The sequence below is a fragment of the Betta splendens genome, chromosome 4, assembly GCF_900634795.4.
Source record: "Betta splendens chromosome 4, fBetSpl5.4, whole genome shotgun sequence".
Lineage (NCBI taxonomy): Eukaryota > Metazoa > Chordata > Actinopteri > Anabantiformes > Osphronemidae > Betta > Betta splendens.
The window spans coordinates 17,982,207-18,002,729 of record NC_040884.2 but is presented as its reverse complement, the minus strand read 5'-3'; the positions used below and the strand labels follow the sequence as shown (position 1 = coordinate 18,002,729).

The 20,523-nt window shown below is 39.9% G+C and overlaps 3 protein-coding genes across 7 annotated transcripts; 1 reads left to right on the top strand and 2 right to left on the bottom strand.

The window, feature by feature from the left end:
- Positions 1–44: 44 nt before the first annotated feature.
- On the bottom strand, positions 45–3,492 carry fam162a (family with sequence similarity 162 member A). Its single transcript, XM_029147009.1, has 5 exons — positions 3,334–3,492; positions 1,682–1,762; positions 1,246–1,348; positions 711–819; positions 45–543 (listed from the first exon to the last, which is right to left on the bottom strand). Exons 1-5 carry the CDS (start codon positions 3,374–3,376, stop codon positions 454–456), a joined length of 426 nt encoding a protein of 141 aa, XP_029002842.1. The 5' UTR covers positions 3,377–3,492; the 3' UTR covers positions 45–453.
- Positions 3,493–3,562: 70 nt separating this feature from the next.
- Positions 3,563–19,532, top strand: mix23 (mitochondrial matrix import factor 23). 5 transcript variants are annotated; one of them, XM_055508174.1, is made up of 5 exons: positions 3,563–3,786; positions 4,462–4,587; positions 18,579–18,725; positions 19,146–19,205; positions 19,293–19,532. In XM_055508174.1, the coding sequence occupies exons 1-5, from the start codon at positions 3,736–3,738 to the stop codon at positions 19,341–19,343; spliced, it is 435 nt and encodes a 144-aa protein (XP_055364149.1). In that variant the 5' UTR covers positions 3,563–3,735; the 3' UTR covers positions 19,344–19,532. The 5 variants fall into 5 exon arrangements, with proteins under 5 accessions (XP_055364149.1, XP_029002838.1, XP_029002841.1 ...); XM_029147005.2 differs by lacking the exons at positions 18,579–18,725; positions 19,146–19,205; positions 19,293–19,532 and adding exons at positions 4,749–4,895; positions 5,086–5,145; positions 5,233–5,523 and having other exon boundaries at positions 3,629–3,786; XM_029147008.3 differs by lacking the exons at positions 18,579–18,725; positions 19,146–19,205; positions 19,293–19,532 and adding exons at positions 4,749–4,895; positions 5,086–5,145; positions 5,233–5,523 and having other exon boundaries at positions 3,647–3,763.
- LOC114853538 (cystatin-A-like) lies at positions 6,883–8,752 on the bottom strand. Its single transcript, XM_029147010.2, has 3 exons — positions 7,501–8,752; positions 7,326–7,427; positions 6,883–7,168 (listed from the first exon to the last, which is right to left on the bottom strand). Exons 1-3 carry the CDS (start codon positions 7,651–7,653, stop codon positions 7,040–7,042), a joined length of 384 nt encoding a protein of 127 aa, XP_029002843.1. The 5' UTR covers positions 7,654–8,752; the 3' UTR covers positions 6,883–7,039.
- Positions 19,533–20,523: the final 991 nt, after the last annotated feature.

The window sequence follows — 20,523 nt, the reverse complement described above, 5'->3', positions numbered from 1 at the left end:
AAATGTTTCTACTTCATCAGAACAGGTCATTAGACTATAAAAAGGAATTTTTAAACATTTTATTAAACTCAATTTTGGTGCTCTCTATACAAACATAAGTCACAATAGATATGAATAAACAGCTCTAGTTACATAGTAATGGTACAGATGGATGACGTATTTCTAACCCTTCCGTGTCCATCACTACAAAATACCGTTGTCTCTGACGATGGTTTTAAAACAGGAAGGCCTTTTTTTAATTTACTTACTTTAATTTTTACTGGAAACATTGAAATGAATCCAATTCTGTTCACTGGGTCATTTTTGCTGTCTAGGAAATGCCAAGAATATATTTTAAAAACCTGTAAACTCAGGTTCCCACACTACTGGATCTCAAGAAGCTGTGCTCTACTTCTCCAAAAGGTTGGGAGTGAAGAAGCTGAATACACACAATAGGAAAAGGGGGGAAAAAAATCACTCCGACTTCTGAACCAGAGCTTCTGCTTTCAACTTAGCTTTTTTCTCCAGGTTTTGAGCAGTCAGAGACTCGTCTCTGCGTGCAGCCTGTACAAATTGGGATAAAACACATTAGTATCTTGGTAAATATGTATTCTAAAATAGAATGAACAGTAACATTTAAATCCTCACTACACTGTAGCCAAAGGTGTCATCAGCAAATAAACACGATAATGAAGCATGTGGACACAACATACTATTCTGGTATCACTCACCTTTTTGCCCTGAATTACCATCAGCACACACGCAGCCAATGTGCTTACAATCATCACATAGCAGAATTTTACTCTCATTCTGGTTCTGGCAGCCTCAATCGTCTCAAACCTGTGGCGAAATATACACGTAATGGCTTTATCACACACCGTTTAAGTGTGTGTAAAAGTAAAAATCTTTTTCGATACAACACCAGTCATGTCAAGTCATCATTGGGTATTGATACCTCCCACTCTACTATCAGCATTTCTGTTTCCAATAATTCACTCCTGAGGTTTGCACATTTAAGCAAACATAAACAGCAAACGAGGATTAGTGTTTCTGATCGTTATAACGGTTCACTAAGTTCAGGAGGGGTCTGCAGTTTGTATTGCATGACAACCAGGTCTATTATCACAGCAGCAGATCAAATCTCCACCCTGAAGCCAGTAATTGCCTTCAGCCACAAACAGTGGCCACAGTCTTACAGGACCAGTTACACACACCAGTACTGCTGTGTGTTGGGAGGTCTGGTATAAACAGGAAGAGGCTACTTACGCCACAAACTCTGGTATCTGGTCTGCACTCTTGAAGCGTCCTGACCAGAGCAGCATCCTTTTGTCCATCTCCGAGGGTTTGTAGCCTGGGAGTTTGAACCCAGCTGTTTGGAAAAAAAAACAAAGCCCACACTTTGAAACCAAACAGAGTGGAATGAGAAAATACAGATTCTCCAGCCACATCACCCTCAGCTATAACCCTGCTCCCTGTGTCTTAGAAGAAAACATACACATGCTTGCTATGAAATTGTAACAACATCCTTCTAACAATCACAATGTATTTTACCTATGAATCATTGTGCGATAATAGCTACATTTTATAATGTCCATATTAAGTCTTATTTTTCCAATAGACATGAAATGTTTCCTTGGATTCAAAGTGAATTAAGTAAGAGTGCAGTAAAATAAGTGACATAAAACTTGACTCCGTGCTTGACCTCCAGATGGAGTCCGTTCTTTGACCTCCTGTGGTTTAAGACACATTCCTCTTTGGCTCCATGTCTGAGAAATCCTCTGACCTGATGAGACATTAAACAAGAGCTGCAACCAATGACCGCTTTTATTTTCAAATAACCAACCAATAATTTTGTTTTATGATACGTTCCTAGGTCATAAAATAGTAAAAATGACTATTATACTTTTTGGCTTCTAGTGTACTTTTCTACTATTCGTTATTAATCAAATGTAATAGTTATCAAAAAATGCAAAACAATGATTACTACTATTATATTAGTAATTTATCTTTATCTCAGATCATAACATGCGCACACGTCACAAGAATCCAACACAGGTAACTTCATAAGCAGAGCATGTATAACCACGAGGCGGAAAATAAGCTGCCTGTTTTTAAAGTAAAACTGCATTAATGTCTAATCATGAAATGTCACTGAAGGTTTCAAAGTTTACCATAAAGTTTAAAAGGTCTGAGTGGTATCTGTTCCTCAAAACCAACCTAACTGGTTCCACTGTTCAAAGCACAAACTTGTCCCTATGAGTGGAGCTGTTTTTGCTGAGTAACTGTGACTGAACAGTAAACTCAGTGTATATGTTTAATCAACCGGGCTTTTTTCTAGTCAGCTACTTTTCAGATTGCTCGTTTCCTAATATCTCTTATGATTACACAGAAAAAGAAAAATAGGAGAATTAGTATTATGATAAATAGTTTGTGTTCTATTATACATGAACTAAAAGCATTTCAGTTACGATCAAAACACACTTATCATCTCACAACAACTTTATGTATTTAGACAAAGTAATGGCAATATATCAATAGATTAGTATCATCAGGCTTTGATCTACAATCATTATTTTGCAGAAAATCTGTCTGTTAACAAAAAAAATACAATTTATAAACCACAATGTGTTCAGTTCTAATTAGTAGGTACTGAGATGAGAATGTGATCTTCACAGGTTTGTACACGTCTTCTAGCAACGTAACAGTTAAGTGGCAAGTCACCGTGACTTCACATTATCAATTATATGGCTACTGAAGAAACACTGATTGATTTACCAGCCTAATGAACTGAGAAACAAAATAAAACATGAAACTAAATCATTTAACAAATAATGCTGCTGCCAGTTGTTAGTTAACCAGCCCACGTAATTCTTCTAATCAACTTTAATGTGCTGAATCTAAACAAAACCCTTACACATGGTTAGAGCTGCAACCGACCAGATTTATTGTTTATGTTAAAACATAACCCAAACCATTGAATTCACTAATAAAATGCGTGGAGTCAAATAGCAATTTACTTACGGTAGAGTCTACAGTATAGAGATGCTGTATTCTGCCATTACTACCTAATGCACTTCTGGTTAGGCGCTAAAATGCATTTTGTTGTACTTGCATATGTGTAATGACAAGGTGAATCTAATCTGAATCTAATCTGAAAACGCGCACAGACAACTCACTGGGAGACAAAATATAACTCAGTAGAGGTAAATAAAGATAACAAATGACAAACTAGTTGTAGAACAGCAGTTTTTTGTTTGCAATTCTTGGCAAACTCTAATGTAGTTATAAAAGGCATTTAAAGGAGCCAATCACCTAGAAATCACAGACACAAACATTTAACCTAGCGATACGAACCTAACAGCTTTCCAACGGAAAGACGACATCTGGCAAAGCTCATAATTTCTGCTTAAATACGATTTTAAAAATCTCCCGAAAGTGCTCCAAATATTTTGTGTGCGCCACCAGCTGCTGAAAGTCAACTCCGCAGACAAACAGGACCCTGGGATCTAAAAGTAGGAGCCCGAGCTGCGCGCCTGATCAAAGATCATTTACTAGTAATGTTCAGAAATCCGAAGCAAATAAGAAGTGAAGCATGATGTAGGAGCCTTTTAAATAAGAATACTCAACTAAGATACGTGTTTTTCAAAATAGTGCAAATACACATTTCTCGAGTAACTGTACTTGATGCATATCATCCAGGCGCTTGCTTGAACAGGCGCATCGTGTTGTTTCTGCAGAGGACCCTTTCTGGCCACTATGGCGGCGTCCGGTGGAACTTTAAACTGTGAGGACTTTTCATTGTTTCAGGTAATTTCAACGCCTGGTACACGGGTCTGTGCAATCCGTCAGTAGACCGCAGCGATCCGGGCATTTGGCGCGCAGCTGCCGGCATGGGATGCTGTTCATTCTGCCTGTAAGGCGGTGAATGACTGACCCCCGATCAGCTCACACTGCTCTGCTCTGTCAGTCCGAGGAGTCACGCTGAAAATTGGCTGCGTGTGGTTCCAGACTCTCACTATTGGGCTGAATGTGTGTCTTCAGACAGCCTGAACAAATGGCAAGCTCTTCTTTTAAAGTTCAAACTGCAAATAAAAAGCCAATTTTTCCTCTTGGTTACATAGTTACTCACTGGTTGGTTAAGGGACTAAGAGGTAAATCACTGTACACGAGACATTTATTCATTTTTTTAGAGATATATTACTATGTTCAAAACTTGCTAGATATTTGAGGAAAATGCAACATACTCTTGACATTGTAGCAGCGTTTTTGTCCAATCAGATTGTCCTGAAATAATACTTTTACTTTTAGTGTTTTCATCTCTATTCCAATGAAACATACTTAAAATGCTTTGTCATTTTACTTTTATTTTGACTCGAGGGTATTGACCACAGGTCAGGGCTGCATATTTATTTAATTTATTGCACAAAACGTACATTTCCCATGACATGTCATTGTTTCTGTGTGTTTCTATATGTCTCTCAGGAGGTGCTGAAGGTCATGCGCACCATAGATGATCGCATCGTCCATTCCCTGAACACCACTGTGCCCACTGTGTCCTTCTCAGGCAAAGTGGACGCCACACAAACATGCAAACAACTCTATGAATCTGTGAGTATTACTGTAATCATTTCATATTAAACAACAGTATATTGCGTTATACAAAGATGCCAGCAGCTAAAGTCTACAAGACAAAGTTGTTTTTGTGGTTTTCACAGTAAAAGCTTTGAGGGTGATGAATTTCTTCATTTCTCGTCTCGTGTGTCCCACAGATGTTGGAGGCTCATCTGAGCAGAGACAAAGCTATCAAGTCCTGTATAGCACAAACATCTGAGGTGGTGGGTCAACTCCGTGAACAAAGAGCAAAGGACAGTGAAAACATGGCTGTCATCAAACAGCTCAGGAAAGAGCAGACCAAAGTAAGTCCAGCTTCTAACACTAGAGGATGCCAGATGCCAAAAACCTGTAAAGGTTTGAGCCAGACATGCAGGAGACGCTCCTCATTGGCTCAGTTCACTTGAAAACAATACACAGATAGTTCAGATTCACAGGTTGTGTAGTTCTGTCACACATTAGTGTAACAGAAGTCTTTTTATTTTTGGTGTATAGTTGAAGCTGATGCAGTCGGAGCTAAACGTTGAAGAAGTCGTCAATGACAGAAGTCTGAAGGTTTGCTCACTGTTATCATTCATACCTGATGCCCTGCAGCACTTGTCTACTGGCCAACGATTAATGCCATTTGTTGTTGCTGCTCAGGTTTTCAATGAAAGGTGCAGAATCCACTACACGCCTCCAAAGGTGAAGTGAACCTCCTACTGGTTCCAGTCCAGACCAGATCTGAGACTGTGAGCTGCTGCTGAGTCCTGACTGCAGCCTGTTCAGCACCCAGACCGACCCGGACCTCTAGTCCAACACACTTTATTCCATAGTGATCATTTATGCAGTTACCACCAGTGTAAAACAGACATCTACTGTTTGTGCTTCTGCAATGAGAGACATTGTACAAATAGTATTTTTTAAAATGACAATGAAATGTTTTCAAATGGTTTTTGTGGTTTGTGATTTAAACCATTTACACAGTGTTGGTCAGTTCACTAATGTGTGGAAGCCTGCACTTAATCAGAGGTTTCTTGGGTAATTGTGTAACAAGTTTAGGAGCAGTTAAGAAACCAGGATTCTAAAAAATCTGCATACAGTATATGGTACATGCAGCAGAGTAATCTGATTTCTCCTCAGCCTTGACTTTATTTTAGCATTTAAACTGCATAAAGACAGAAAACACTGCTTCTTGACATTTTCTATCGTTACTAAATGTTAGACAAACTGAGAGACTCAGACAACGTTAATTTTTACACCAAACAGTGACAAATGACCAATTCAGAGGTTTTCAGATGAGCAGCATGGCTCTGAATATTGCCCTTCATTGCTTAAAGTATCAGTGTGGTCACTCACAACTAACAATCTAACAACTGTACATGGATTAAAGTATTCGGTTACAGGTATATTTTAAAACAAGGGCCAGCTTACACAAAGACTGGGCCAAGTGAGGAGGGGATGCCCCACAAGACATACAAGATCACAAGTTATTTAATACGTTAAACAAGTAATACAAAACCATATGAGAACACTGGGACCTAAACAGGGGTATGTAACAAACATAAATTAATCAAATAGCTGCTGGATGCAGACAAACACATCAGGAACCTCATTACAACATACAAGCAATAGATAATAAGATAATAACACTACATAAAACTTCGCTGCGGAGCAGGGAGAATGCTAAACAGGCAGGTAAACATGTACACTAGCCAGTCTAAACTACAACTTATACATACACGTACACATAAACCAAATGTCACTGCTAATTGGAGGAGACAAACATACTATAGGTAGGAGGCAAACTAAGGAATCAAGGCCACAAAGAACACAAAAAACATCATACACATGAAGAAGACGGGACTGGACCAAGAATTAAAATGCCAGAACCACAAGGGGAAAAATAGAATCTGACAAAATATGAATGTTCAGTTCCTGGAAAACCTAGTCTCTGATGTCCTTAAAACAGTTCTGCAAAAATTTATTTTAATTACTGTATTTAGAAAAATACCATTCTGTATGTGCCGCAACATGTGTAAATGTCTCCTTCAGTCAGTTACAAATATTAAAATAGTGGTTTGCTATTTGTTCAATCAGAAAATGCATCATAAGGATTTTGAACAGCAAGATGTTACCATTAGAGGATCCATTAAAAGGCTGTAGAAATATTATAACTCGCTTATTACACTGTATCAATAAAACTTTGATATAGAGAGAAATGCTATGTTGAATTTAATTCATGGAATTATTAATTCATGAATGACCCTCATTCAGAAATCTGATTCTATTAACAATCAAACAGAGTCAATCTTATTTAAATCCATTCTTTAATTTTCTTTTTTAAACCAGTACAAATAGCTTCTGATTGTCATTGTAAACTTTGTGCTTGAACACGTTAAAACTGACGCAAACAGCAGACTTTGGTTCTGAGGCTTCTGAGGGTTCTGAAGCAGACTGTGTGGTCGCGTTAGAACGGCACCAGGGGATCGTCCTTCTTGTGGTGTTCCTGCACACCATACATAAAAATCTCTCCTCCGTAGCAAGGAAGTGCCTGGAAAATCTGCACATGAATGTAATCACATTCATTCACTTGAACCTGCAGACGAGAGAGAGAGAGAGAGAAAGAGAGAGAGAGAGAGAGAGAGAGAGAGACACCAAAGTGCCAAGCATGGATCAGTTAATTTATACAATCGGGGGCATTTTAAATTAATCATTAAAATTATCACTTAAATAATTATGACAATATGAGTTACCTCGATGATATACTTTATTCCTTCCACAACCTGTGATCTGTACATAACAGCCTTGAATTCAGCAAAAACCTTGTGTGTCTTTGCCTGCACTTGTTGCTTTACCTGTGGGCGAATGACACAAAAGTAAAAAAACAGCAATAATAGGATGAATAAATACAATTCAATTGAAGCTTACCTCATTACAATACTTTTGAATTTCCTCAGTTGCAGGTCGGGGATCAGTGTATCCTCCAGGAAAACTTTCCATTTTCACAGAGAGTGAGGCTTCGGTGGGTGAACTGTCTGTCTCTACCTGGTGACTGTTCTGCAGGTTCTCAGGTAGCAGCATTTATACTGTGTGACCTCCCCAGCAATAAGAAGGTGGAGCCACAGAGGAGTGGCTCCAGGTGATGATGGAAATTGTCTCACTGCCTTTTAAACCATTTTTATCATTCTTTGTCAACTGGATGTCATCACAGATAAAAGCAGTCAGATACAAACCATAAACCTAATATAATTACCAAATCACTGTTGGAGAAAATATATTTTCATCTATAATTGATCTCATTTATCTTTGGTGTTTATACTATATCATTTAACCCATATAATAATTTATCCATTTCATTTATATTCATTTCATTTATGTATCATTTACTTTTTTTACATTTTCCATTTATGGTTTGCATTTGCTGTGCCTTATAACCCCATTGACAGGTGCACAGACTTCTAACCACAGGTTTTCAAGTATTGTCATATACGAAGAACAATTTTGTCACATTTGCCATTTGCTCTGTGCTCCTACGCAGGCGTAGGGGTTCAAAACCACAAGAGGGGTTGGAGGAGTACTGCTATGCCTAATGTGTGTGTTTCTGCATGTTCAGCAATGATGGGATGATGTGATGATGTGATGATGAAGGCGTGTACAAGCTTCAATAAAATGTTGTGCTTTGGGGAAGTTCGTTGGAGTTAGTTGGTCTCTGAGTGAAGCGCTTACAACGCTAAGATCTCAGGCGAACTCCCCTTGGCCAAGTAAAATCTGGTTGGCTCTCAGTGTGCTATATTGTTCTCGTCTCTGTGTGTATCAGTGCTGTTGTGGTATTTTTAGACCCAACATAATTTGGTCCTTCGAGCCAGATCTCAACAGTCCACGTCGTGGGAGGAAGGTGACGGAACACTGAAGTCTGACGTCAGCCGGACATCTACTCGTCCGACACAAAATCCTGGGGCGTGAATTCGTCGCTGGGTCGGTGACATAGATCCTGATCTTCCCTCCGACGGCGTTGATGACGAGTTCCAGGAGACGAGCAATACAGCACCAATAAGTGAGTGTCCGTAATGCCATGATTGGGGTTGACTGGGCCCGGAATGCCAGGATAAATAACTAAAGGTTGACTAAGTGTCGTAATTCCAGAGTCGTGTTGGATCGACTGGGTTGACTGGAGCCGTAATTCCAGCGTACTTGTTAAGACGTTAACAAAACATGTGAATGATTGTATGAATGGGTCTATGTAGAGTGGAAACCTAACGGTGCTAACGCAAACTCTACGCTTGACCATTGTCCCTAAGCGCATTTAACTCCTTAGTGGGAGTCGCAGGGATTGGCCTGTTTGTCTTGTTTGTTCGACATGGGTTTGGATCAAAGTTGAGACGTTGGTTTGTTGGGACAGCTACATCCGCAGAAAACTAGTTTCTGTAGAAGCCTGGTTTAATCGATGATCCTTGCAGACATTGTGACCGATCGTTGATCCTGACCAGTTTACACTTGAATGTCAAAAAGATTATTCAGAATGGGTAACAGGAAAAGCAAACCTGCCACCATGGAGGGTGACTCCAAGTACATGGAGAAATTTTCACCTGGCAGTACTAGATTTTTGAAACTGTGGGAAAAGAAGTACGGGTTTGAGGGGAAACTGATTTGCGGTCCGTGTGAGAAACTAGTTGAGAGATTAAAGGTTGAAACTCTTAACACTCGCAGAGCCCAAAACAAAGAAAAACACCTGCAATTGTTGGAGGCTGTGAAGTGGCGAGAGCAAGCGTTTAAGCGGAGACAGGATATTCAGAAAAAATTAGATATGAAGCGTGAACGGCTTGCCCTGGAGGCAGCTGTTGTGGTTAAGCCAGACGAGGAAACCGTCTGTGCTAGTGAAGGTGCGAGAATTAGTGAAGAGAGAAGACAGAGAGCAGGTCGGAAATCTGAAATCGAAGAAAAAGTGCTTGAATGCCAGAGAGCAGTAGAAAAACTGGACATTAATGAACGTGCAGCTGCTAGAGCTGACCCCATAGCCAAACATACCAGAACAGCTCACAAAGGTGAACTTCACTCCTTACTGTTAGGAGAACCAACACATTATCCTGATCTGAAACCCCTCAAACAACAATATAACAGAAATTATGATTGTCCTGCTCCCAACCCACCCATCCCAGGGGGAGCAAACGGAGAATTCTACCCCCTCGTAGAGGTTGCAAATCCGCATTTTGGGGCAACGACAGCCTCAGGTGCTTATGATGACAGAGAGACAATCTATGTCTTCCGGCCCTAGACCGAAGCAGACTGCACCGAAGCGTGCAAAAGCTTAGGTGATCCAAAATTAGATGTAGATGCCTGGGTTGATAAACATCGCCAGTTGATTGATTCGTTTGGACTCAATGGCTGGGAAGTTGATCAAACTTTCAGAAAGTCTCTGACCTTCAATTGGGGCAGAGTGAAGGGTGACTTTACTGGAAAAGATGTACGTGACACAAATCTTCCAGCTAAAAGCAGTGCATTGAAACACCAAGTAGAGATGGTGCATGAAAACATGAAAAAGCTGTGGAAAAAAACCCCGACTATGCTAAAATTGTGCAATGCAGACAAAAAGAAGGTGAAGATGTGTTTGAGTACAGAGCGCGGTTAGAGGAAGTGTTTCGAAACCACAGCGGGTTAACCGAGGACACCGCTGATGACTCACCTTATCAGCAGCTCAAACAAGCTCTGATGGCGGGTTTTCACCACACCATAGCTGATTTCATCCGAAAGCATGATGTAAACCACCGAACAGCTAATGTACCCAATACAATGAACTATGCTCACCATGCATCTGAAATCATTAAAAGAAAGAAACAGAAAGCCAAAGCAGCCGTGTTTGGGTTGTTTGGGAGGTCAGATGAAGGTGAAGAGTTCAACTCTTTCTTTCAGAACCCAGTACGTGGGAAGCAGTTCCACAAAAGAAAGATGGGTGAACAGGAGAAGGGTAGGATGCGGCCCCGAAATATAGGCAGATGCTTCATCTGTGGCAAGCCAGGGCACTACGCCAGACAGTGCCCCCGTAGACCTAGCCACCCCGACAAAGTCTTTAGAACTCCCAAAGAGTTTAACAGACCACCCCCACGAAATCCACACATGAGCTGACTAGATTTAAATAATTCACTGGTAAAACCAGCAGGTGATGCAGTGACACTGGACCTCACACAGTCGGTAGACTCCTTTTTATTTACATCAGCTGACCAGCTCCCCACTAGAGATTTCCTTCTCAACGGTACGCGACTTACCTTTTTGTGTGACTCAGGAGCTGACAAGACTGTGCTGAGAGATCAGATTCCCGGACTCCAGAGATCTTCCCGGTTCATTTTTGTTAAATCAGCAAATGGACTGGTGACCAAAGATTCTTTTTCAAAGCCAATTATTTTCACTGACCCTAAGACTGGGGAGTCTGAGCGTGCCGAAGTGGTGCTGTGTCCAAAGTGTCCTGTAAACCTGCTAGGTCGTGATTTGATGACACGATTTAAAATCTCTATTGTCCCCACTTCCAAAGGTATGGTTGCTATAGGCAAGGGTGAAGAAATACTGACCCTGTCGTTACATAGCATTGAAGAACCACATTACTACTGGACATTAGATCTACCAAGTCCAGACCCCACACACGCTTCTGAACAGTTATTGTCCCTAGCTATCCAGTGTCAGAAGGGACCCTTTACACCTCAGTCTTTAGAAAAGTTTCACATTACCTTGAGATACAAACATTCACCAGGGCCAGATTTTGATTATGACAGCCAGGTTTTTAATTTGGGCCCCCAGAGCGTGACTCTAAATGCCATGTACACTGACAAAAAGGGCATGACAGGGTGTGCAGTTCAGCTCAGCGAGCAAGCACTTGAACTTTTCCAAGTGCAGGGTTCTACCCCTCATGTGTCAGTAACCAAAGCTCCACTGCAGAAGTGGAATGACATCGGGGACTTCGTCTTTAACGCAGCACGATGTCCTTCCAACAGGGGAGTTGGAAGGACATCGGGGATGGTTGGCTGATTGACGAATCGACACACTCCATCTATATGAGACCTTTAGGATGGGAGGTAACTACCTCTCCCCGTGTCTATTTGGATGTCCCACATGAGGCGGGAGAATGACTTGCTTCGTGCACACTGCCTGATCCCCTTTTATCACAGGTTCCAGATTCTTTTTGGTCGAAAGGGAAAGCAGATGTAGGGTTAATGACCACTGCTACACCAGTGGTGATTAAAGCTAAAACTGATTACCGTCCCCGCATACGTCAATATCCATTGAAACCAGATGCATTAACCGGTATAAGACCAGTCATTGATGATATGATAAAAGCAGGCATTATTATAGAATCCCCAGATGCTCAGTGTAACACTCCGATTTTTCCTGTTAAGAAAGCAGAATCAGGGGCATGGAGAATGGTTCAAGATCTAAGAGCAGTGAACCAAGCAGTTGAGAGCCGTGCTCCGTGTGTGCCCAATCCCCACACATTACTTAACCAGCTAAAACCAGATAAGCAATGGTTCACAGTTGTGGATCTGAGCAATGCATTCTTTTCCATACCATTAGCTAAAGAATCACAGGGATGGTTTGGGTTCACTTATCAGGGAAAGAAATACACCTACACCAGGTTACCACAGGGATGTTGTGACAGCCCAACCATCTTTTCTACAGAAATACAGAATTGTCTTTCAGACTTTGAAATGCCAGGCCATAGTCAGTTGTTAGTTTACATGGATGACATTTTAATTGCTTCTGATACTAAGCAAAACAACGAGATTGCTGCACTTGCATTATTCCGTCATTTAGCAAAGACGGGAAACAAAGCTTCGCTTTCAAAGTTGCAGTGGGTCAAACAGACAGTGACCTTTTTAGGACATGAACTGTTACCTTGCTCAAAGCTCAGTGTCCTCAACAAAGTATGCTGAGGACAACAGACTTTGTTTAAAATCTTTATTTTTATTCTCCAATACAGAGCAATGAAATTCTCACTGCAAAGACGAAACACAGAAGGTCTCGTCCTTCATACGTTGTTCTGAGGCTGCAGCCTGAAGGCACAGAGCCACTGAAGCAGAACATGTTTTCACGTTAGAAAGGTATGAAATGATGGAATAGGGAGATAGCCATACGTTAAGACTTCTCTAGAAATCTGAGGGAAACGCAACATACTTGAGACACTGTAGATTGAGCTGCATTTATGTCCCAATTATCCCTAAAGTAATCCATTTACTTTAACTGTTTTCATCTATATTTGAATTTATCATATTTAAAATGTTTTGTCAATTACGATTCCTCCACTGCTGCTTGTTTTTGTGACCACGTATTTAGTCCTTTGGGTCCTGACCACAGATGATGACTGAGACTAAACTTAAAGCATCACATATTTACATCATTTGTTGGTCCGTAATTATTTATCATATGTCGGTCATTACTAATGTGTGGAATCCTGCACATAACCACAGAGGTTTCTTTGGTAACTGCGTAACAAGTTAAGTAGCAGTTAAGAAATCAGCCACTCCTCCTAAACACGAAGAGCAGAAAAAGCACCTGGGAATGTGAATTCTCAGTTCCTGGGAAACCAGGCCTCTCAGTACCTCAGAAACCTGGTTGGTCTGTTGTCCTTGTTGGAATGATACAGTTCCATGAATTTCATTTGAATTCAGTGAACTGAGCAGACAGAACTCCAGTATTTGGTCAGTTTGGTTAGTTTATAAGATTCTGTGTGTGCTTCAAAATGGTTGTTACAGTGAGTAACATATAATAAATCAACTGTTTTGTCGGTTGTTCTGTTGAATAAAGACATGGTGATACGTTAGATACAGTACGTTTAGACTTTGCTACAAATTGGAGGGCAATGCAACATCATTCAGACATTGTAGCCTGAGCAACATTTTTATGAAAGTAAATTGTCCTTAAATTCATGCACTATTTGACATTTAGGAGCAGTTTAACCCTTTACTCCCAAGGCCTGTGCCTTCCCCTCCATGAGTTATGATTTGTGTACAGCCCAGCAACTAAACCTCACAAGCTGCACACTGTTGGAAAGCTTAGACTCTCGTCTTTCCGACCATATAAACCATTTCCAGCAACAATAATCACAGCGCAGTCACCAAACGCTCAAAAAACAATAACCATAAATCCATACATTTTCCATCATTTACTTTTGACAACTTCTGAGCTTCAAATGTTGCTCATTCACGTCGTGTGTGGTCTCATCTTGTCCATTATGACCCAGCAAATGTAATCCAATAAAGCGTTTTGGTTCAAAACACACGGTATATCCACAATGATCCGAAAACTGCAAGTGTTCTGCTCCAACTCCTAAGCGAAAAATATTCTTTTCTACTACTGTTAGCCATAACTCGCTAAATTTAAAACCGAAACTAAAAAGGAGGAACCAAGATGGAGGCATCAAGCCTCCCGCTTTTATCAAAACCAAGCCAGGCAAGAAATGCCTATCTATGGGGTAACCAAGGCAACCCCTAGCCAATGATCTCCAGAGTTGTGACCTAGGGTTACCGGATTTTGGGCAGGGGAGGGGCAGAATTAATTATCATAAATGTAATTTTAAAAAGACTTTAAAAAGACCCATATATTGGTTTTTGACACAATTTCATTTATTTCTTTATATATTAATGCATAAGGCTCCATTTTTTAGATCCATTTTGTTTTTTTGTCCTGCTACCAGTCACCAGGAAGACATCTGCTTTTATCTATAAGGGAAAAATCCAGGCGAGGGTTTGTCAAAAAATTATTTCAGGATTGTGTTTCTTTTACTTTTCTTCTGTATAACTGTAACAAATTTTATTTCTTTCTTTGAAAACTAGAAGGAATTTCCTTTCCAATGAAGCTCAATGTTGTAGCCCTTACCATTTAGGAACTAGAACCATTTTAACTGAAATATGCCAAATCGGCTCCTAATAAATTATTATGGCTTAAATAGGGTTCAAAAGGAAACCAGAATCCTGGAAATCTGCATATATGGTGCATGCAGCAGTGAGCTGATTTATCCTCTGCCTTGACTTTTAAACTGTAGAAAAGGCAGAACACCTGCTTCCTGATTTTTCCATCGTTGCTATTCTATATGTGGACAAACTGTGAGAGACGCAGAAGACATTAATTTTTGCACCAAACAGTGACAAATGACCAATTCATAGGTTTAGATAATTTAATATGTGTAAGATTTCTGTGCAGCAGTGGAAGCAGCGCGGCACTAAATATTGTCTTTCGTGCTTTGATATCTTTTATTTACTTTTCCATCCAGCCACATCTGGACGAAGAAACACCTGGGAATGTGAATGTTCAGTTCCTGGGAAACCTACTCTCTGATGTCCTGCCAGGAATAAGTAAGTAAGTAAGTAAGTAATTTCTCGAGAAATTGCGCGGGAGAGCTGATTTGCTGCCACAACGATGACAAACACTTATTAAGCTGCTGACGTCACAAAGTTGACTACGACAAAACGATGAAAACAGCAAAACATTGACAAAGATTAAAACGATGACAGCGATTAAAAAGATGACAAGTATAAAGGTGACCAAGGTGAAATGATGACAAGATTAAAAAGATGACAATGATTCAAAAGTTGACCAAGGTAAAAACATGTCAAAGATTAAAAAGTTGACCAAGGTGCATTGTTGACAATCATGAAAAAGCTGACTAGCTTTTTAAATTAAAAGGATTTGAGGAAGTATTTGTAGTTAATTGTTTAACTGTGTAATAGTTTAATAGGTAGTCATAATTAAGCAGTCAGAATTGGTTATTTACTGAACTGTAAAATAGACTCATTAACGATTGGTAATTATTCAGTCAGAACCAGAAACTTAAAGCAAATAAATTGCATTAGTGGTTTATTTTGAAACAATTTAGAGGAAATGTTAGAGTGTCATGATCTGGGTTTTTGTTTCCGGTCTTATTTTGAAAGGACTTTGTTTTCATTCGAGTCGTGTTTTGATTTCAGTTTCCTGTTTTATTTTGTAGTACTTCCGGTTTCTGTTCTCATCTTGTTAGTTCCAGTCTCACTTCCGGGTCTCATTACACACACTTGTCTCAGATCAGTAATTGTATTTAAGCACCAGTAATCAGCCCAGCCAGTTGCCAGATCGTCGTATGCAAGTCATCACTTTCCAGCAGTTTCTCAGTCCAGCTAACTTTGTTTTGATCTTGTTTTGTGTTCCTGACCACCGACTGTCTACTCCCGAACGGTACTGTCGCCGCATTGATTCTGTTACCGAACCATTGCCTGCTCTTGGACCTGACCCAGCCTGCTCCCTTGTACTGTAATACTGAGATTCTCTGTGTATGACCTGGACCGTCTTGTACTAAGATTTACGGATTAAACCTTGATTTTTACCACCAATCCTGTCTCCTCACACCGTGCATGTGGGTCCGATCTCTGCCTGACAGAGAGTAATAGCTTAACTGTCAATTAGTCTTTAAATAGTCATAATTAGCCATTCAAAGGCAAAAACAGTGCAGTTAAAGCTAATAAATTGCTAATAAAAAGTTGTCCAAGGAACATCGTTAAAGATCACAAACAAATGTAAATAAGCTGAAAAAAGACTAATCTGATAAAGGAAACAGGTAGGAAATCAAAGGAAAAGTACATAGAAAACACACTCTGCGTATCAGGAGCTTGACCTGTCATTCAAACTGTTCCAGTTGATTTTGCCATAGAGACAAAAGGCAGGCTCACTCTGCTCTGTAAAAGCAGAGTTTCACCCTGTATAAACAGGCCTGTTCCAGCTAAACCATAATAGTTATCGCAAAAATTATTTCATGGCTTCAATGAACAAATGGTGTGAATTTTATGTTTGAGGATTAAAGACTGTAGCCACAGTAGAGTAGTATAGTATAGTAGTATATAGTAGTATATTTAGAAATATAATTATCAGTTCATTTCACTGAATCAATAACATTATGAAAGTACACAATCTCAAACTGATATATAGAATTGTTCATTTATAAATGAACCTAATTCAAAAAATAGACTTCAGTGATAATCAAAAGGAGTTGTATTTCAATTTTTTCTCTCTTTAAATCCATTCTTTAATTTTCTTTTTTAAACCAGTTAAAAAAGCTTCTGTTTATCATTTCGGACTTTGCTTCAGTTTAATGTGTTAAAGCACAAACAGCAGAGTTTGGTTCTGAGGCTTCAGTTCTACAGAAGCAGACTGTGTGGTCACGTTAAAACGGCACCAGGGGATCGTCCTTCTTGTGGTTTTCCTGCACACCATTCACCACATCTTGCCTCCGTTGCAAGGAAGCGCCTGGAACATCTGCACATGAATGTAATCACATTCATTCACTTGAACCTGCAGACGAGAGAGAGAGAGAGAGAGAGAGAGAGAGAGAGAGAGAGAGAGAGAGAGAGAGAGAGAGAGAGAGAGAGAGAGAGAGAGAGAGAGAGAGAGAGAGAGACCGACCAAAGTGCTAAGCTTGGATCAGTTAATTTATACAATCAGGAGCATTTTAAATTAATCATTAAAATTATCACTTAAATAATTATGACAATATGAATTACCTTTATGATATAGTTTATTCCTTCCACAACCTGTGATCTGTACATAACAGCCTTGGATTCAGCAAAAACCTTGTATGTGTCAGACTTGGGCAGGTGTCGGACCCACATGCACGGCACAGAAGCACGATGATGATTAGACACAGGTTTATTTGACAAGGCAGGGTCAGGCGGTCCAGGTCATACACAAAAGGGTTCAGTGAAGTAGTACACAAGGGAGCAGGCAATCTCTAATCCAATATCCAGGCAGGGTTCGTTACACAGGCAGTCTCGGCAAAGGTACAGGCGGGGATAAGACAAACTCACGGTCAGATAATCAGTCACGGTTCTCTCACAGGCAGCAGTACACACGAGGTTCAGGCAGGAAGCAATGGTCAAGGCGATCAGGGTCAAAACATGAGAAGCTAAACAAGAGATGCTGGAAAGAGTACGGAAACTAGAGGAACTCATGAAACTCGACAATCTGGCGGCTTGATTCTGTGCAAGGTGGATGCTAAATACTGGTAGGTGATTACTTGATTACTGACAGGTGTGGATACTGAGAACCGGTAAGTGAACAGCTGACTGGAACAGGAAGTTAACAAAATAAAACAGGATGTGGCGTGACAACAAGACATGGCGTGAAACATGACAGTATGTCTTTGCCTGCACTTGGCCCTTCACCTGTGAGAGAATGACACAAAAGTAAAAAAAAAAACAGCAATAATAGGATGAATAAATGCAATTCAATTGAAGCTTACCTCATTACAATAATTCTGAATTTCCTCAGTTGCAGGTTTGGGACCGGTGGGTGAACTGTCTGTTTCTACCTGGTGACCGTTCAGCAGGTTCTCAGGTCGCAGCATTTTACTGTGAGAAGGTGGAGCCACAGAGCTCTGCTCCAGGTGATGATGATCTTTGTCAACTGGATGTCATCACAGATACAAGCAGTCTATGACTAAATCCCCATATAGTAAGAAAATGCAAATTCATTTTTTTATATCTATCAATTCTGAGCTTCTGATAATTACTATAGATTTTTTCAAAATTTAGTTTAATGCATCATCCTGCAATTTTATGCATATAAATGATTTTTAAAGTAAAGAGAGTGAACTGGATTTCGACAAATGTACCATCCAATAGTGAAATTCAGTATATAGATCCAAATCACAACAAAAGTCATCCCTCAGTATCATCAACAAAGAACAAAGAGGACATCAACAAAGTATATTGAGGACAAAAGCAGCTGAAGCCTAAAACTGTTTGATGCATTTTCATTTTTCTTTACAATAGAGAGCAATGACCTTCTAATGACCATTGCTTTTGTGTATGATAATTAATTAATTAATTGATTTAATTTATTGCAACAAAACATACATTTGAAATCTGACATATTATACAAAAATACTTTGCTATATATAGAGGCTTGTGCCTTAAAGACAAAGTTGTTTTGTGTATTTTTCACAGTAAAAGCTTTTTGAGTGATGAATTTCTTCTTTTCTTGTCTCGTGTGTCCCACAGATGTTGGAGGCTCATCTGAGCAGAGACAAAGCTATCAAGTCCTGTATAGCACAAACATCTGAGGTGGTGGGACAACTCTGTGAACAAAGAGCAAAGGACAGTGAAAACATGGCTGTCATCAAACAGCTCAGAAGAGGGCAGACCAAAGTACTGTAAGTCCAGCTTCTAACACTAGAGGATGCCAGATGCCAAAAACCTGTAAAGGTGTGAGCCAGACATGCAGGAGACGCTCCTCATTGGCTCGGTTCACTTGAAAACAATACACAGATAGTTCAGGTTCACGGGTTGTGTATGTGTGTTGTGTATTTTCATTACACGTTAGTGTAACGTAGCCAAGAGATTTTAAATGTAGATTGTTTTGTACTTATTGTACATTCATGTCCTTTTATTTATTCTAACTTTATTGAGCAGTAATAAATCATAGGGATCATCCCATCCATCCATCCATCCATCCATTTTCCAAGCTGCTGAATCCCATATGCGGGGTCGCGGGGGGTCTGGAGCCTAAACCAGCTGGCTATGGGCGAGAGGCCCTTAAATCTTAATCTTTTTATTTCTGGTGTATAGTTGAAGCTGATGCAGTCAGAGCTGAACGTTGAAGAAGTCGTCAATGACAGAAGTCTGAAGGTTTGCTCACTGTTATCATTCATACCTGATGCCCTGCAGCACTTGTCTACTGGCCCACGATCGATGCCACTTGTTGTTGTTGCTCAGGTTTTCAATGAAAGGTGCAGAATCCACTACACGCCTCCAAAGGTGAAGTGAACCTCCTACTGGTTCCAGTCCAGACCAGATCTGAGACTGTGAGCTGCTGTTGAGTCCTGACTGCAGCCTGTTCAGCACCCAGACCGACCCGGACCTCTAGTCCAACACACTTTATTCCATAGTGATGATTGATTGCAGTTACCACCAGTGTATAACAGACATCTACTGTATGTGCTTCTGCAATGAGAGACATTGTACAAATTGTATTTTTTAAAATGACAATCAAATGTTTTTTAGATGATGTTTGTGGTCTGTGATTTAAACCATTTGGTGAGTGTTGGTCAATTCACTATGTGTGGAATCCTGCACATAATCAGAGGTTTCTTGGGTAACAAATTTAGGAGCAGTTAGGAGACTAGGATCCTGGAAATCTGCAGGTTTGGTACATAAGAATAATAAGAATAAGAAAGCCTTTAATAGTCCCACAGAGGGGAAATTCCTCACAGCAGCTTAGGCACAGTAAAGAAAGCCACAGATGAAACAAACAGCAAGTATACTGTAAATATTGTACATTTTTGCACAAATATTGCACATTAGAGATAGATAATTAACTGTGCTGATTATTATTATATTATATAGTCTGATAGCAGCAGGTAGGAAAGATCTACAATACCTCTCCTTCACACAGCAAGCATGCAGCAAAGTAATCTGATTTCTCCTCTACCTTGACTTTATTTTGGTATTTAAACTGTATAAACACTGCTTCTTTACTTTTTTCATATTTGCTATATGTTGGAGAAACTGTGAAAAACATAGACAATGTTAATGTTAATTTTTCACCAAACTATGACCAGCAGATGTCTGAGCCTTTACAGTTAAAGACACATGGATAGAAAAAGCTGCATACACACTTTGGTATGAGGATGTGCCTGGGGATATAAGTCTCTGATGTCCTACCCTGAAACAGTTTTACTAATGTTCTATAAATTCAGGGAAATGAGCAGACAAGATTTTCTTGTTTGATTAGCTTCTGTACATGCCCAAACACAGCATATATATATTGTTCAGTCATTTACATGAAGTAGCAGTTTGTATATTAAGAAGATTCATTATGAAGATATGAGCAACAATATTTTGTTACGTCTAAGACAAATGGGGACTAGGAGCTGTGCTCACCATGAGCAGCAAACAGGCTGCTGAGGCCTACAAACTAACAAGAGGGGGGGACCCAAATGCACGA

What these genes read in the sequence shown, in the direction of transcription:
- LOC114853538 (XM_029147010.2), bottom strand. Translation starts at nt 7,653, where the DNA reads ATGCTGCTACCTGAGAACCTGCAGAACAGTCACCAGGTAGAGACAGAC. An exon ending in TTCAAAAGTATTGTAATGAG is followed by an intron (nt 7,428 to 7,500) that starts GTAAGCTTCAAT and finishes ATTCGCCCACAG; the next exon opens with GTAAAGCAACAAGTGCAGGC. An exon ending in GAATAAAGTATATCATCGAG is followed by an intron (nt 7,169 to 7,325) that starts GTAACTCATATT and finishes TCTCGTCTGCAG; the next exon opens with GTTCAAGTGAATGAATGTGA.
- fam162a (XM_029147009.1), bottom strand. Translation starts at nt 3,376, where the DNA reads ATGAGCTTTGCCAGATGTCGTCTTTCCGTTGGAAAGCTGTTAG. An exon ending in AGAACGGACTCCATCTGGAG is followed by an intron (nt 1,349 to 1,681) that starts GTCAAGCACGGA and finishes TTTTCCAAACAG; the next exon opens with CTGGGTTCAAACTCCCAGGC. An exon ending in TGGTAATTCAGGGCAAAAAG is followed by an intron (nt 544 to 710) that starts GTGAGTGATACC and finishes CAATTTGTACAG; the next exon opens with GCTGCACGCAGAGACGAGTC.
- mix23 (XM_055508174.1), top strand. Translation starts at nt 3,736, where the DNA reads ATGGCGGCGTCCGGTGGAACTTTAAACTGTGAGGACTTTTCATTGTTT. An exon ending in GCAAACAACTCTATGAATCT is followed by an intron (nt 4,588 to 18,578) that starts GTGAGTATTACT and finishes TGTGTCCCACAG; the next exon opens with ATGTTGGAGGCTCATCTGAG. An exon ending in TCAATGACAGAAGTCTGAAG is followed by an intron (nt 19,206 to 19,292) that starts GTTTGCTCACTG and finishes GTTGTTGCTCAG; the next exon opens with GTTTTCAATGAAAGGTGCAG.